The 16,151-nt window shown below is 35.3% G+C and overlaps 1 protein-coding gene across 2 annotated transcripts in view; it reads left to right on the top strand.

Annotated features, from left to right (window-relative positions):
• The window catches only part of LOC113236747, a 217,643-nt gene that overhangs the window by 184,753 nt on the left and 16,739 nt on the right, over positions 1–16,151 (top strand). For both annotated transcript variants that reach the window (XM_026472913.1, XM_026472914.1), the window contains exons 3-6: positions 5,991–6,129; positions 6,770–6,834; positions 7,066–7,204; positions 13,538–13,650. In XM_026472913.1, coding sequence (XP_026328698.1) covers positions 5,991–6,129; positions 6,770–6,834; positions 7,066–7,204; positions 13,538–13,650 — 456 coding nt within the window. The remainder of the gene's footprint in view (positions 1–5,990; positions 6,130–6,769; positions 6,835–7,065; positions 7,205–13,537; positions 13,651–16,151) is intronic.

Raw genomic sequence — 16,151 nt, forward strand, 5'->3', positions numbered from 1 at the left:
ACATTCTATATGATCTCGTACCTCTTATCGACTGTAAACCAAAAAACATAAGCTATTATTATTATTGTTACAAAGACCGAATAAATACAAAGAAAAATATTTCGATCCGATCTCTGACCGTGGTGGCCTAGTGATTTGCATTATGGGTGCTGGATGTGGAGGTCCCGGTTTCGATTCCTGGTAGGATAAATTTTAGAAATGAGCTTTTCTAAATTGGTGTGGGTGTTCTAGCTAGGGTTGTACGCCATACTGAATGCCGTTGCTCTGCTCCTCATACGTCTGTTGCCTCACCGTGACTATCGTTCTTACCAACTGAGCTACAGATCATATCAGCAGACCTTTGCTTGTTACAGATCTTTGTATTAGAAGTATTTTCACAAAAAAAAAATTATGATTATCATGGTAGTAAAAATATCATGATAATTATTATATATTATTATTGATAATTAATATATAATAACGGCGCTCCGATTGGCCAGCCCGAATTCGAAACAATTGACGGGTGTCGTCAATTGTTTCACTTCAAATCGACCAGTTTAACTTGAACTTTGCTATAATGGACGAGAATTGAAAAATTACATATTTAATATTTAATTACCGATGAAATGTGATTCCATTTGTTTTGTAATTAGATGTTTTGTTGCTTTTCCCACACCACCGAATGGAACAGCGTCCCCATTGTTAGAGGTTATTATCTTTATTACAATAAATACAAAATGTTTTTGGAAAATACGGAGATGGACGCACAGGTCAGTTGTTGACGCTGTACTATTTCAGCTTTCTAATTTGTGCTTGCAGTGCAAACGAGAGTTGATATTTAAACGTGATATAAGGCCCATTTGCCAGTGATGGATAGCCCTTATTTCGTCTCTATTTCTAGTTATATACTCGATGCTAGGGATGAAGATTTTTTAAATTATTTCATTACCCTATTATAATAAAATAAATATATCTATACAAATTCATTATGTTATTTATTTATTTATAAAGTTGGTATGCTCTAAACTCTGGTAAATGCACCATGGGACTATTTTTTTTATAATATCAAGTGACGGAACGAACGAGTCGTGCGCCTGATGGTAAGCTACAGTTGCAGTGCCACTCAGAGCTTTCAAATGCAAAGATCTGAGGGGCACTGCCACTGCGGCCGTCACCCTGAGAGATTTTCAGATATTCATGATTATCTGAAAATCTCTACTGTGAAACAGGAGATAAGTAGCATGACAAAAGTCTATAATGACTGAATCTTACGACATGAATACAGGCTTGCACAAGCTCTGAACGAACCTCTAAGTAACAGACGATTGAAGAGGCACCACATATGGGACTATGAAAAGGAGAATTGGAAAGATCAGGCAGCCTAGCACAGGGCAGGCGAGACTAACACGCCAATAGATCACAACAAAACAACTGCTCGTGAACCACGGACCGATCGTAAATTACAAAAAGCATTATAAAGTTATTAATTTGACACAGAAAAATAAATGGTGTTACAAAATGAATTAAAAAATCAGGGGGTCGATTCAGAACCTTACGATAACTCAGTTGTCGACCGATTTGATTTCATATCGTACGATTTCTTTTCATTTTTATTCACAACACCCGAATCGAATGTCAAACTGTCGTATTCGAAACCGAACCGAAATGACGTCACACCCGTACTATTACTCGAACTTCTTCACCGGCAGCTACAAACGTTATTCAGAACACAGTTATCAAATGAAAGTTACCAAACGTCCGATTGTTTCCAAAGTAAGAATGTAAATAAGTAAAAATAAATGGAAAGATCTTATTGTTTTGAAAAAAGCCTGGATTCTATTCCATTTTATTAATTTATTTTAATGCAAGACTAATGCATTCCTATGTTTTAGGCCATTAAAGTCTTAAAAATGTTTAGAAAAGGATTTTCATTTTTCTTGTTATCTATTTCACCGACTAACTTCGCAAACGCTGTTGGATAACGATGTCGCATCCGAATCCGAACCGAATGTTTAACTCGAATGTTCTGAATAGCTCGGAAAGCGCCCTTCGATTGGAGAACGATATCCAATCGTACGATTCGGTTAAAATATCGAAGAATTCCGAATCGGGGTCCTGATTTCAGTAATTGGTAAAAACTTTTGATGAGTGTAGTTTATGCAGTCGCTTGCAACACACTATAAACAAACGGTAGAGGCATAGTTACCTTTACCATGAGATTGCGATGTGGATAGTCGCTAGCGTACAGAGGTACGGGGTCCCAGATTCTTGTACGCGTAGAGAAAGTGTCATAATAGAAAAATGTTGAAAGTCAGTTGCAGACAATTTTTGGCATTTCCAGAATTTTACGGTAGATATAAGTCGGCTCACGGCAATCGACATGCAACGAGTTGTCGGAACCAGTTGAGATCAAGATATCGCACACGAAGTCGTACTTAAGCGAAACTTACATGACACAATATTACATTAGTAGTTGTAAAATTTTTGTCCTTCGGGACAAGTTAAGGCGTCTAATTGGCCATGCTGCTAGGTCATCGACTGAAATTTTTCTTCAGTAGTGTAATTTTTTCACATTTTTTCGTAGGAAATCGTTACATCTATGCGGAGGCCATTTTGACTCATCACTCAATCACAATATTCGTTTATTTTAACTTAGAGAGTACAAACAGCTTATACTACAATATCATAGAAATCTAAATAATAATGTCGAGTTCTTAGGGTTTCGCGATTGTTACAAGTACATTTGTTTGAAAAAACAAATATACGCGATTTAAATCCGGAAAAATAGTTTCATTTCTTATAAATAATAAAGGTAACAAACAGTTCCCCGCTGTTAGAAATTGAGTTAAATAAGAAACGCATTGATTACACCGTCCGTTAAAAGACACAAAAAAATACAAAATAAAGATAAGTGATACTCTAACAGCTACATAATATTTAACCATGTTTTTTGTAAAGTTTTAATGGCCTTGGCTTAATATGCTTTTATACTTGATACCTATCAGACAGCCTTCATTTCTTTCCTGCATACGAATGATGTTACTATAATTAGCTTCATAAGTTATTTAGTTTTTTTTTTTCAAAGAGATAACAGGCTGTGAGGAATATCTTTTTCTTCATATAGGTCTTTCATCGTCGTCTTTCGACAAATTTTTTTTTTGACATTGAAATAGCACAAAACTGCGTTGTATCGTTATTTCGTCCATTACATTAAAAGTTACTAAATAACTCTTGCTAATTTATCGATTATGTTTTGAGTACAATCTATAAAAGGAATGTGCACTAATTAGTATTTCAAAATCTTGAATGTGGTTGTTCTGTATTGATATCGAGAACTATACTTATTTAGCCAATTGAGATTTTCAGTAAAATTGAGGTGAAAACATTATTTCGAAATCTAGAAAATATAGCAACGAATGTCGATTGATCCCCAGCATATCTACCATGCATTTATTGTGTTGACAGACACTTAGGGCACCTTCAAATTAGACGCTTATATAAGCACTGGAGTGGCGAAACTGTGGCGCTGCAGACGCGGCTCTACAAATTTTCAAACAATATTTAGGGTGGTATTCCAGAACTCTACTCAACGCTCAAGTCAGGACTTGAGTATGATTTAAAGCACTGAAAATAATACTCAAGTCCTTGCAATTAGAGTCGTATTTCCAGTTCTAGAATTCCAGCCCTTAGAAGTGCAACTGCAGCGTCACAGTCGAGTCACGCGCGCTCCACTTTTGTAGACTAGATATTGTATGAAAATTAGAAGTGGCGCCACTGCAGCACTTCTACAAGCGCGTAAGTAATATGAAGTAGCGATGGGCGATAGTTACTGAAAATATTCGAATTATTCGATTATAAACTTAATCGAAATAATTCGATTGTTGATATCAATTAGTTACTACATTTTTTGATTGTTGATCAAATATCGAAATAGTAATAGGATTGATTGTTTCGATTTTTTTTATAGAGGACCTTTTTTCAGACACCGAAAATTTAATTAGTAAGTATATAGCTAAAGACGACTAAATCGAAAATCGAATATAGGATAGTGCTACTATCTTTTTTTTCACCTGCTCAGAATGAGTAGCCGACTTCGAGTAGCTTACTGTTCACTATACGAATTTTCATAGTTTTATTGGTTTTCCTTACAAACTTTCAGAACCTATTTCACTCTATTTAAGATTTATCTTTATGACAAAAAGTAGCTTTCTTCTTCTCCATTCCAAAATTCATCAAATGTGATTCTGCTGTTTAGGCGTGAAAATGTAACAGACTGAGTTACTTTCGCATTTATAATGGCAGTATGTACTTGCATTCTCTTATTTAAAATTAAATAGGATTATAGTATCTCCAATTTAATTTTACCACCAACATTTATAATGTTGGGTACATTATATTATTTTTAATAAATGATATTTCATTTAAAGCCGAGTACTCACCAGCGAGCTGTAACCGTAACCGTTACATGTTATGTTTCAAAAAATCATAGTATGTACGTGGTTCGCTCGTGCGGTTCGTAGTGAGCCGACGATACTCAGGTACTTATTCTAGCGAGTAAAAACTGTTTCACGTGTACACACTAGAACCTCATTACTGTATCTGTCACGTTACAGTTACCGCTCGCTAATGAGTACCCGGCTTTATTTCATTCATAAGTAGGACTAACATTTTCTGTAGAAGTTTCCGATGACGCTAGCGATAACCGCCACTGTCAACTAATAATAAGGGTACAGTATAAGCTGTAGAGAAACCTTTTTAGGCACCGTAACTATTTTAAAATGCGTCAAACGGGATTTAATATACTCTCCGAAATAAAGTTATTCTTTTTTTATATTTGAACTGGCCGCCTATAGGCTATTATTTAAGTATTCGAAAGTATTGTTAACTATCAAACATAAAATGTAAAGTTTTATAATAACATGCCTTTTATATTTAAAAATATAAATAGAAATTAATTAAAATTTTTATTGAATTGATATTGAATTATTTTACTGGGGCTGGTAGCTATAAAGGTATCTAACTGGGTGACGAAATATCATATATTTCTCATAGATGGCGCTACGGGCAAAAAGTCGTTGAAAAACCAAATACAAAAAGACACTGGTTCGTTCCGTGGCTTAGTTGGTATAGCGCCTGCCACGGTATGTCAGAAAATGTCGGTTCGAATCCGGCCGGATCGAAGGAGTTTTTTCTGAGTGTCAATCTTTGTATAATAATTATTGAATTTAATTATTAATACAAAGATCGAACTCAAAGAAAAATTCCTTCAATCTAAGAGGAGTCGAACCAGCGTCTATTTTGCTAATCTAGGGCAAATGCTCTACCAAGTGAACTACAAATCGAGTCAGCAGACTTCACTAATTTATCTATGCGGTTGTTACAGACCTTAGTAGTAGTAGTAGTAGTTTGCCGTAGCGCCACCTCTGAGAAATCTATGGAACTTTTGTTACGATTATTATTACAAAAATCAAGCCTGAGTCTTGAACCCGCGACTATGCTGCACCATAGCATTGCTTCTTATCAACGGAGCCAAGTTACCGAGTTATCGCAATTCTCCTGTGTTTTTTGTTATAGATCTTTTTATTGGCTATCGGCATTCGTAGCCACTAGTGACATCTAGTGAGAGATTTGAAACCTTCTCACCTAAATGAAAGTTTTTCTTCAAATTTAAATACAATTTTTTTTATGAGTATCAAAATGTTTTTACTACCGTGAAGGTCATCTGTTTTTTTGAGAAAATACTTTTTTTTACAGTTTGTTATTTTTATTGATACAAAAATCAAACAAAGACGAAGAAAAATTCTTTTGATCCGAATGGACACGAACCAACGTCTAATGCCTCAACGTGTCTAGGTCCAGTAGGATTGAAGAAATTTTTCATTGTGTTCGTTTGATATTTGTATCAATACCTAATAGTTAGAAACTTACAAAACCGTGTATTATGTCACCATATTATTGAATTCAAAATGTACAAAGCCCCGAAATAACGTCTTGTTTTCTCTTGTCCTCAGTTTGTGCCTTCCCAGCACATTGGCACGGCCGCTGGTTCCAGTCGGGCGTCATCCAACCCATACTGATAGAAGGAGACCGTTTTTCTAACAAGGGGAAGTGCCTATCTTCTGAAGGAGAGAAGTTTCTTATTGTTGATGAGTAAGTATGCGACCACGAACTCGAGGACATTCATCGAACCTCTTTTTCCTTTACTGGAGACAAGATAAAGAAGCACATTTTTTAATTTGACAAGATATCTGAAGAGGCTGGTGAGGCTATATGATAGAACCTTTGCCCACTGAATGGATGGAAACATACAAAAAACCTTAATTTACCATAAATAAATTTTCTAAAGATCGCAGCATACGTAACGTGATACATATAAAAACATAGTATTCAAGAATTCGGGACGGGACGTGAAAAATATCAGCACATATATATTTTGCCCGTTCCCGTCCTGTATACTCCGACCTTTAATTTCATATTTGATTCGGTTTATATGTGTTGAAAAATAAAAAACAGTTAGCCTTTATATAGTCCCTATACTGGGCACAGGCCTGTCACAATGGGAGGGCTTGGCTTGGTAGTTCCCAAGCGGGCCTTCATTAAAGTACTTTGCAAATGTGTGCACATTACCTTACTATGTCTGCTTTCACCGAAAAGCTAATGGCAAATTGCAAATTCCGCACATAAATTCTGAAAAACTAGGATGCAATCCCGGATTAGAACCCACGGCCCTGGGCATGATAGGCGGTAAATCAAGCCATGATCTTTAGTAATTATTGTTTTGCTATTACAGGAAGGGCTGTTACCGCTGCGTTGTGATGCATGAAAAGCATAAAAATGTTTTACAATACAAAGAAAGTAAGTAAAAACTTTCAGCACTTACTTTACATGGTTACACGTGCACAAAAATTCCAAATCAAGATCTTAATCTACTTTTTCTGCTATTACTATTTCTAAATGTATAATCCGGTATACCCTCAAACAACACAAAGTAGCCCTAATTGCGGTCTCTCTTATCGCCATGAAAGTTTGGAATAAATAACACCCTATGGACTAATAATAAAATCTAAAGTATTAAAATTGTTTCAGCATTCTGCCACAGAAGAGATGCACTACCTCATCTATGTTCCCTTATAACAGGCGATGCATTGCTGTATTCGATGTTTAGAGAAAATGCTGATCCAGTGAACTGTCCTCTGAAAGGGCCATTTTCTTTTACTTACAATAGGTAAGTTTTCCTTTCCGCACCGTTTTCCTCTACTATACATATAGGAAGTTGTTCAGCACCCCTACCATATGTTTACTTATTTCTAATATTTTATTTATTTAGTTATTAAAGGACATAATTATGAACTCAAAACTAATTTTCATTAACAACAACATAATTATGATGTCAATTACAAGCTAAGCACAATGTATTAATTTAAAAATAAAATTAATTGTAGCGATAAGCTGCAATCATACAAAATCAAAATGATAATTATTCGAACCTTTTTGTAGAAAAAAATCCGACCTCAAAAGTTTGTGGAATTACATCTACTTGCTAAGTTTCACTGAAATCAGTTAACGGATAGTGCAAGAAATTCGATAAACCGGATTAATCCCCTAATTTGCCACCCTTACAGGTGGAATATTTTCTTCAAATTTGAATGGAACCACTAATAAGATACCCTCATTCCAACAAAAAAGAATCATCGAAATCGATTCACAAATATCGGAGTAATCGAGTAACATACACGCAAAAAATAAAATCGAAATGAGAACGTCCTCCTCGTTTGAAGTCGTTTAAAAAAGAAACAAAAACATAATTTGCAAACGAAACTAATATAACAATTAAAAACGTTTATTGGTAAAATTATCAAACAGATGAAGGTGAACAAATTTCTCTATTGATAATTCGCTTAAATAACTGCTTAGAATGCGATTTAGAAGCTTGAAGTTGCTAGCGGTAAACTGTAAAGCAACCCTAGCCATCGTAAGAAGAACTTTTCATCGTAGATTATTTGTACGGTTAATGCTACTAAAACTTTTTCGCCTAAGTATATTAAGAGTAAAAGCAGTAAAAGTTAGTAAAAAATTGAGCGGTGTTCAAATTAGTAAGGCAGAGCAATTTTAAAGTGAGTCTAGTATTCTTTGTATTTAAATTAACCGAGTTTTATACAAACACACTTGTTTTGCTATCTCTTGAACCGTTGATGAATATATTGAACGGTGCGTTTCTTACGTATCGATGACATACACTATAACGCTTGCCTTCGAATTGAAAGGATTTGCCAATCGGCGTAAAGTACCTATAGTTCTACTGTAAGTACTTAAGGGGTTGGATAATCAGCAAACTATATTGTAATGTTATCGGATTTCCAATGTGTGTAACAAATTTCAAGTCGATCGGACGAGTGAAAGGAAAATAAATGAATCCAAAAAATTTTTACTGAAATCCCAACATTAACCGGAGAAAAAGCTGATGATCTTTAAATAGCTGAACAAGTGTTCATCAAACATAGCTAAGAGATGATTATCCTCATTAAATTAGCCTTCAAATAAATAAAAACAGCTTTGAGATCAGTCTCATCAATTATCATTTTGGAGTTACGATGCCACAGACACACAAATCAAAGACAGATGGATACACAGACAAATACTTCAAACTTTTAACTCACTTCTTTATAAATCGAGGGTAAAAACATAAAGTCTCACCCGTACGTTATTCAGTAAATCAGATTGGTTACGACCATGCTTGGTACACGACACAACGTAAGCGCATTAATTTGTCCCAACCTTTTTTTTTTTTTTTTTTTTAACGCTCACAATCAACATAGCCCCGCACTAGGGAAACCCTGTGTCGCGGGTGCCATGGACACACAATTAGACAACCACAAATTACACCCAAACTCACGAGAGAAATAAATGTAGGCCATACAAATATTTCTCCCGGCCCGGGAATCGAACCTGGGACCTCTGCGTGGCAGTCCGGCATGGTAACCGTTCGGCCATGGAGGCAGTTTCCTTTCCCTTAATTATTTCCTTTCACTTAATTCCCTTTCCAGTAACCTTTCCTTCACAGGCTTGGCTAATTCCATGACAAAGACGAATCCCAATCCAAATTCGTGATCCAGCACTTTTGTTTAATAAGTATCGACACAGTAGTAGCTGGACAGAAAAAAACATAGATGATCAAACGTGCGTTGAGCGATGGATAAAAGAAATCCTTTAGTTAACCTTCTCCTTGTTATTAGGTGGCTTCTTACAAAAAAGGTCATCACTGCCGTTCCTATTATGTGTTAAAACTGAACCGTTTACTACAACCATTCTCGACTACAATTATAGGCAAAGTTACCTATCATCGCAGCTGAAGTTTCCATTAATTATTCCGTTTGCTTCTTCTTCAAAATATGCCATCTTTTCAATGTTATTAACAACACAATTATCTATTTACTCTACTTATTTTGTTAATTTCGGCAGCTATAGTTTTCGATACTATTCAGTATAGCACCAGTCCAAAAATAACACGGAGATATCTAATGTCTTTTTTAATATGACGCCTTTGAAATTTTTTTAAATAATAATGGCCATCAAAGCGCAACGAAATTTGTAAAAACACATTCTTATTGTCTTCCGTTAGTAAAAATCGTGTGATTCTATTCAATTTGCACTCTATTCCAGACATATTTCGGGAATAAACCGTTTATATCTAAAGCTGTCTTTTTGTAATCTTATGTGTTATCTAAATTGGTAACTCACAAATGGTACGACTTGTGTGATCGTTTTTAAGTTGCCTTCCTGCCGAACAAGTTATGGCTTATGTTCTGTTCGCTACGGAATCTAAATTTTGCTTCTAAACAATATCAGCTTTAATAAATTACCTTTGAGCTCTTGAGTCTAACAAAACTGGTACAACTTTACCACAACGTTCAATTTTAACTTTTAATGTTATTCACAAAACAGACCTATTACAGTTTATTTGCATCAAGACCACTTGGCCGATTGAAGATCCTGAAGCGATATTGCTCGATGTAGGAACGCCTTTGTTAGATCGTTGCACATAATAGGGAAATCTCTTCTCCGCAAATCACACAGCAAATTTACAATAACTTCGTGGTACCTTTCGTGAGGCAAATGAAAAGGGCTTTGCTCTGCTTAAGAAACTCTTTTCGCTGTTCCGGATTCATTTTTAAAGCAGCAAAACCACAGTGTGGACCAGCGTTATGCAACGTGAGTACTTCGCAAGATTATACGGCTGTGTGCGTCTGGACTTGGGCACGCGACACATGCAAGCCATGCTGCTATGTTTATACGGAGTTACCATGCTTACCTTATTAAACTATGGTAATAATAGGTTGTGGAGCTAATAATAAGATATACTGTAATTCCAGCTACAAGAAACCTCTCTTCACATTCCACTTCGAGTCTTACAAAGTCCAATAGTTTCGAAAGTGGCTTCTCGTTTTGTTTGAAATGCGATCTATTCCTGGCTCTCAGAATATCGTCTATCCGCGCAGATTCTACGAGCGAGTACAAAAATGCCGCGTAATTTTCTTGGACAAGACAGTCGAATTGTAACGCCAATATCTGTGTCATCAATTGGATTCTTGTAGCGAACTGTAGTTGTTAGGTCTAGTCGTTACGTTAAACACAATTGCACAAAATGTGACAGTCAATACTTACAACACGCTCTCGCTAATATAGTTATCAATAATTATGACTTAGTCATCGCTCGTCAGTCATCACATCAAATCGTTGTTCTATCTTTCTTATAATTCTACACGCAAAATTAGACTATAGTACGTCAAGCAACTAAAGACCACTGTCCAGCTCTTCTTTGTCATCATGAATTTTCTGGGATTAGACCACCACGTAATCAAACCTGGTCGTTATATAAAGGAAGGTGAATTTGGTGAAGCGTGATTCGATGCTAATGGGTTCTGTTGACTAAAAACATTTTCTAGACCAGGGGGGTTATTTATGGTAAACAGTTTTTCATCGCTAAAATCCAATTTTCGTTCCGCCGATGCCCTTCATTCATAATTGCGTTTGAAAGTGTCAAAACTGACAATATTAAGATTTCTGAGATTTTATCACACTTTTTAGAATAACACGACGTGTGAAAGATGCAGTTTCCATATTATTTTGTATAAAGCTATCTTTCGTTGCAGTATTTGCTTAATATGTGGCACATAAAAAAATATCATCATTCGGCATTCGACTGACAGAGTTTACGATAGGTTATTAATTGCTCGGTCAATCATAACGGCCACTTCTCTGGTATAGAAATTTAGCATTAAGTTTACATCTATGACTTTGTAAAATACAATCGTTTCGAAGATCCACTTTTCCTTATCCGCAGAAGCTCATGAGTCTTTGGCCTTCTGTCCCATTCCTTCATATTTTGTCTAGTTACGTACCAAATCTTAACGTAGTGGCCCACGACCTCTGAGATTACAATCGTGTCATTATCAACGTAGTAAACCTTCCTAATGTTTCCCTCATTCTTAGAAGAAATCTAATGTAACGGTTTTGTGCTTATGCGCTGAAGCTTGCAACAATTCTTTTGAATACGAATAACAGCAGTCGAATAATGGTTTTTCTCTTTAAATGTGTCACGTTTGCCAGAGGCAACTGAATTTATCTAGAGATATATTTTTACATATTTTTATATATTACTTTTTTTTCATAATATCACTTGATATTATGGGGGGACGAACAAGTCGTGCGCCTGATGGTAAGCTAAAAGTTGCAGTGCCACTCAGAGCTTCAAATCACAAAAATTATTGCCGCAAGGAAACAAGTTACATGATCCTTGGACAAAATCTTGTTTTACAATCACTTTGCTTTTTCAGTGTGACAAAGACTCTATTAATATCGGCGACACTTTCCCAACCTATTTATAATCATCACTAGTTCGTAATAATAAAATAAGATTGAGCTAAAAAACAGTTTTTTAATATATTTCACTGATTTTATTTCTTAACAAAGAACTACATTACGGTTGGCCGAAACATATTCATTATTTTACTAACACAGTTGTGAAATCTATCGTAAAACAATATAATAATATTTTTTTACACTGAGTACCTTAGACAACAGGTATATTAACTATTTTTCTCAAAATATACGTTAATTTATTCTACTTGCTTATTTTAGTCCATATAGTTAGTTATACGCACTTACAGGCTTAAGTGAAATATAGCAGTAACTTGACGTAAAATTAATGACAGATGTTTTCACGGACGACTGGTTGTCCCTGCCAGCTGAGCCCTGAATCATTTACTAAATGATTTTATAATTAAAATACAGTAAATCATGCTAAACAGATAATTAATTTAGTACCATCTGGTACCAGGTGATAAGTTTGTATAGTAATATTTTTTATATTTATCTATAACAAGGTGTTTTATGTTTTCCTGTATTTTTATTCGATTCTCGTTAAGCTTTCTAAAGTTAAAGTTGTGTTTTGAATGTTTCATTTAATTTAATATTCTATTAACGAGTATTTCTTAAAAGAAAGCAATTTCTCTGTAACTCTCTGCGTGTGTTCTATCGTCTTTATAATGGGGAGTGCTCTGAGGAACTTTTGGAACTGGTGCCATCGTATCGTTTCTACCATTGCACCTCCCGCCAAAGGAGTAGTCCATTCGCACATCTTAGATGTCTGGCAAGACATCTCGTCCGTTCCTTCCTCGAATTTGCAAGATGTGGAATGATCTACCTCCTGAAGTATTTCCTTTGCACTATGACAAAATCTGATCTTCAAAAAGCGTGTTTACATGGCTCTCAAAGGCTGGCAACGCATAGGCAGCTCATCTGATGTTGCAAATGTCCATGGGTGACGATACCACCATGACCACCTCCCATCAAATGGCTTCGAATGGAAAAAATCCTTTACATTTGCAACACTATATAACAAATTTGTAACAGGTTTGATGGTGTTGGTTTCTGTTTAATTAAGTAGCAAGTATGTAGAAAAAAGTAGCTAAACTTAGTTTTTCTGGCTGTCAAAGTGATATTCACATGCTGCATATTTACATATTATCATCAATTTGTAGAATTTTAGTTGAAATACACTATTGATTTGAAATTAACGTTCGCTTTTTAACAGACTTCAAGAAAAGGAGGAAAGCCTTAATGCATTTCTTTTTTGTATGTATGTTACGCAATAACTCCAGCGTGTGTGTAAACCGATTTTAATAATTCTTGTTTTGCTGGAAAGAGTACCTCAGTAATGGTCCCATTTAAATTTGAAGAAAACATCCCACCTCTAGGGGTGGCAAACTAGAGGATTAATGATTTTTGTGGTCGGCTTTTTTAGTACTCCGTACTGAGATTATTTTCTTTAAATAAAAAGGAATCTAAAAATCTTGACCACAAAAGCAACCATTTTGCAGGGAAATAACGTTTTGTAATGTTTTTATGTTAGGACCGATTAGAAAACGGCATCGATCAAATATAATAACAAAATTCTTAAAAACCAAAGTCTCATCTCTTCTGATGATCTACGCATATGATATAATAAAACGGTACAATAAAGTTCCGATATTTAAAATCAAATTTTATCGAATTTCAGGGGTCACGGGGACTGCAAAAATCCAGTGTCTTCAATAGAGAGTTGCACAGAAGACTCGAGACTGTTGCTCAATTATCAAGCCTGTCCTGATGTACATGGATCAGAAAGCACCGGTAAGTCCTTTTTTCCTTTTTGTAAAAGCAAACTGTGGTGGCATCTACGCACAATCCGCAAGTTTTAGAGCCTAAGTTTAATGAGCTAAGTTTTAGCTTGTTATTATCGCATTGTGCGACATGAGTACAAGGGTACGTATTTCATTTTTAGTAGCAATTGAGCACCTTGCAAAAGAGTCCGTTCAGGGAAATACCACCTTACCTATTTCAGCTGCCAAGCAATAATGTAAGCATTACTGCGTACCGGTTTTGAAGGGTAAGGGTGACGGGGCACTGGCAGTGTCCCTCCGATCTTTGCGATTTAAAGCTTTTAGTGACACTGGAACTGCTATGGTCAGGCTTGTCGCTTGCCACAAGGCGCACGACCTGTTCGTCCCGTCAGTTGGTATTATAGAAAAAAAAAGATACAGATAGAGCGCAGAAATCTGTATGTATGTCTGGCTAAAATCTAAACCATTATGAATGTCACAAAAATGTTTTGTGCGTAGATTATACCAAGTAGTTCGCCATTTTTTTTATTTATAGTATTCGCAGATGTCATTGACTAGTTGACACCGAGTTTTTTGCACCGACTTTGAAATAGATTAGATTTCAAAACTAAGTATGATTTATTTGCCATAATGAAAATGTTTTTAATATTTTCATAAATAAACGATAATCAATAATAATACGAAAGTGATCGGGGCCAAATTAGGAACAAAATGTTTATTGTATCAATATAATTTTTCCATAATATCTGATTCGAATATGATATCTAATGTTTATGTTTTAACACCATCATAAAAAGCACATCCTGACGATCATTTTGACAGGTAATAATTACAGAAATTAATTAATAATGTCATCTATCACAATTAAAATCTTCATCAAACACTAAACGTCAACAATTCCGCCAAAGTATTTTTTCACATATTTTCTGTTATAGGTAGGCATAATGAATATGTTTTTCTTTATACTAGGATGTCAAGTATTTAACAGTGAATTACTAGTAAAAATTTGGTGTTAATACGTGTGGTAACACCAAAGTTATTTTGTAAAACAGTTCGCCAATCGGGTTCAATTATTTACTAGTAAGTAGCTATGGTTACCAGTGACGTTTGGTCGTAAATGGCGTGTTGGACCTATAGCTACCAGTAAGTGTTTAATGGTCAAGACCAAATTTCGACACACGTATTCTGTCCGATTCATATTATTAACATTAAACACATACAATAAGATACTATGGTATTACTTTTCGATTAATTGTAGATCTGACCTAACCCAGCCATACAGCAATAATTCGTAATTATTTGATTTCTTAAAAACTAAAACAGATGTATAGTGACAAGAGTTTTAAGTGGATAGGTATCAGACAATTCGTGTCGATTATCTATTGTTGTTCAAATTTAGCAAGCTTGCCCGAAATAACTGCTATTAAGGCGAACAAATATATCGTCTGCAAAGGTAAAACCACATAAGTGACATTTTCCGAAACCGACATTTGACAAAAATCTCCAAATTATGTACCAATTGTAAGAAAATCACAATTTTTCTGAGGATAAAACTCTTATTGAGTTTATAGCTTTTTTTGTTATTGAGTTTCACGTGCAAAAAGATAATGATCTTCTTACCATAGCTACATAAATTAAAGATTTTTTTTGTTTGAAATGTCACTTATGCGGTTTTATCTTTAAATAGACGATATGTCTGTAGCAAATAACTGTAGAAAAAAAGTGGTCATTCATTGGATGAATGAGTGTGAAATAGATCGTCCAGGGAAATACTGTCATCATACCTATTACTGCGTTCCGTGGGGTAAGGATGCTAGTGAAACTACAGGGTTCATGACCATCATGTACGTTGGTAATAAATAAATTCAAACTGTTATAAATAAACATCAAAGACGTCTTTAGCGAATGGCTCTCTGAAGAGCAGAGAGTGACCACGGAAGAAAAAAAAATTAAATGCCTTAAGTCTCGATTACTTTCAGAACCACTTTCACCAAACCTCACACATTCTTGTTAATGAATCGTCGTAGTTTCAAATATAAAAAGGAATAAGAAATTCTGGACTCTTAATATAATTTAAACTTTACCCTGTTGGCATATCGTTGATAGTTAAATACCATCAATCTTAGAATAATAACGCATAGAATGATAGTTTCATATCAAACGAACTGTCACAAGTGAGGCAAAAACCAAATTCATGTAGGCGTAAGCAACTTGTAACTACGCTCGTCGGCACGCACACAAATATACAAATAATGATGCCATGGAATAACATTTCCCTCAAAAGTGGGGAAATTGTATCTTGCTTAACTCATCATTAAGTTAAAGGTGCCTACAGATTTGCCCGACATTGTCGATCAGGTGCCTACAGATGTGCTCGGTTTTGTCGATGAAAAACGAATATAGCACTTATTTGTAAATCCAAGATGGCGGGCACGATTTTTCAAAATATGCTATATGGGTATCCTTTTCGAGGTATTTGGGGATGCTCATTACGAATATGGCACTCATTTC

This window comes from Hyposmocoma kahamanoa, unplaced genomic scaffold (assembly GCF_003589595.1).
Source record: "Hyposmocoma kahamanoa isolate Upper Pololo Valley unplaced genomic scaffold, ASM358959v1 92, whole genome shotgun sequence".
NCBI lineage: Eukaryota > Metazoa > Arthropoda > Insecta > Lepidoptera > Cosmopterigidae > Hyposmocoma > Hyposmocoma kahamanoa.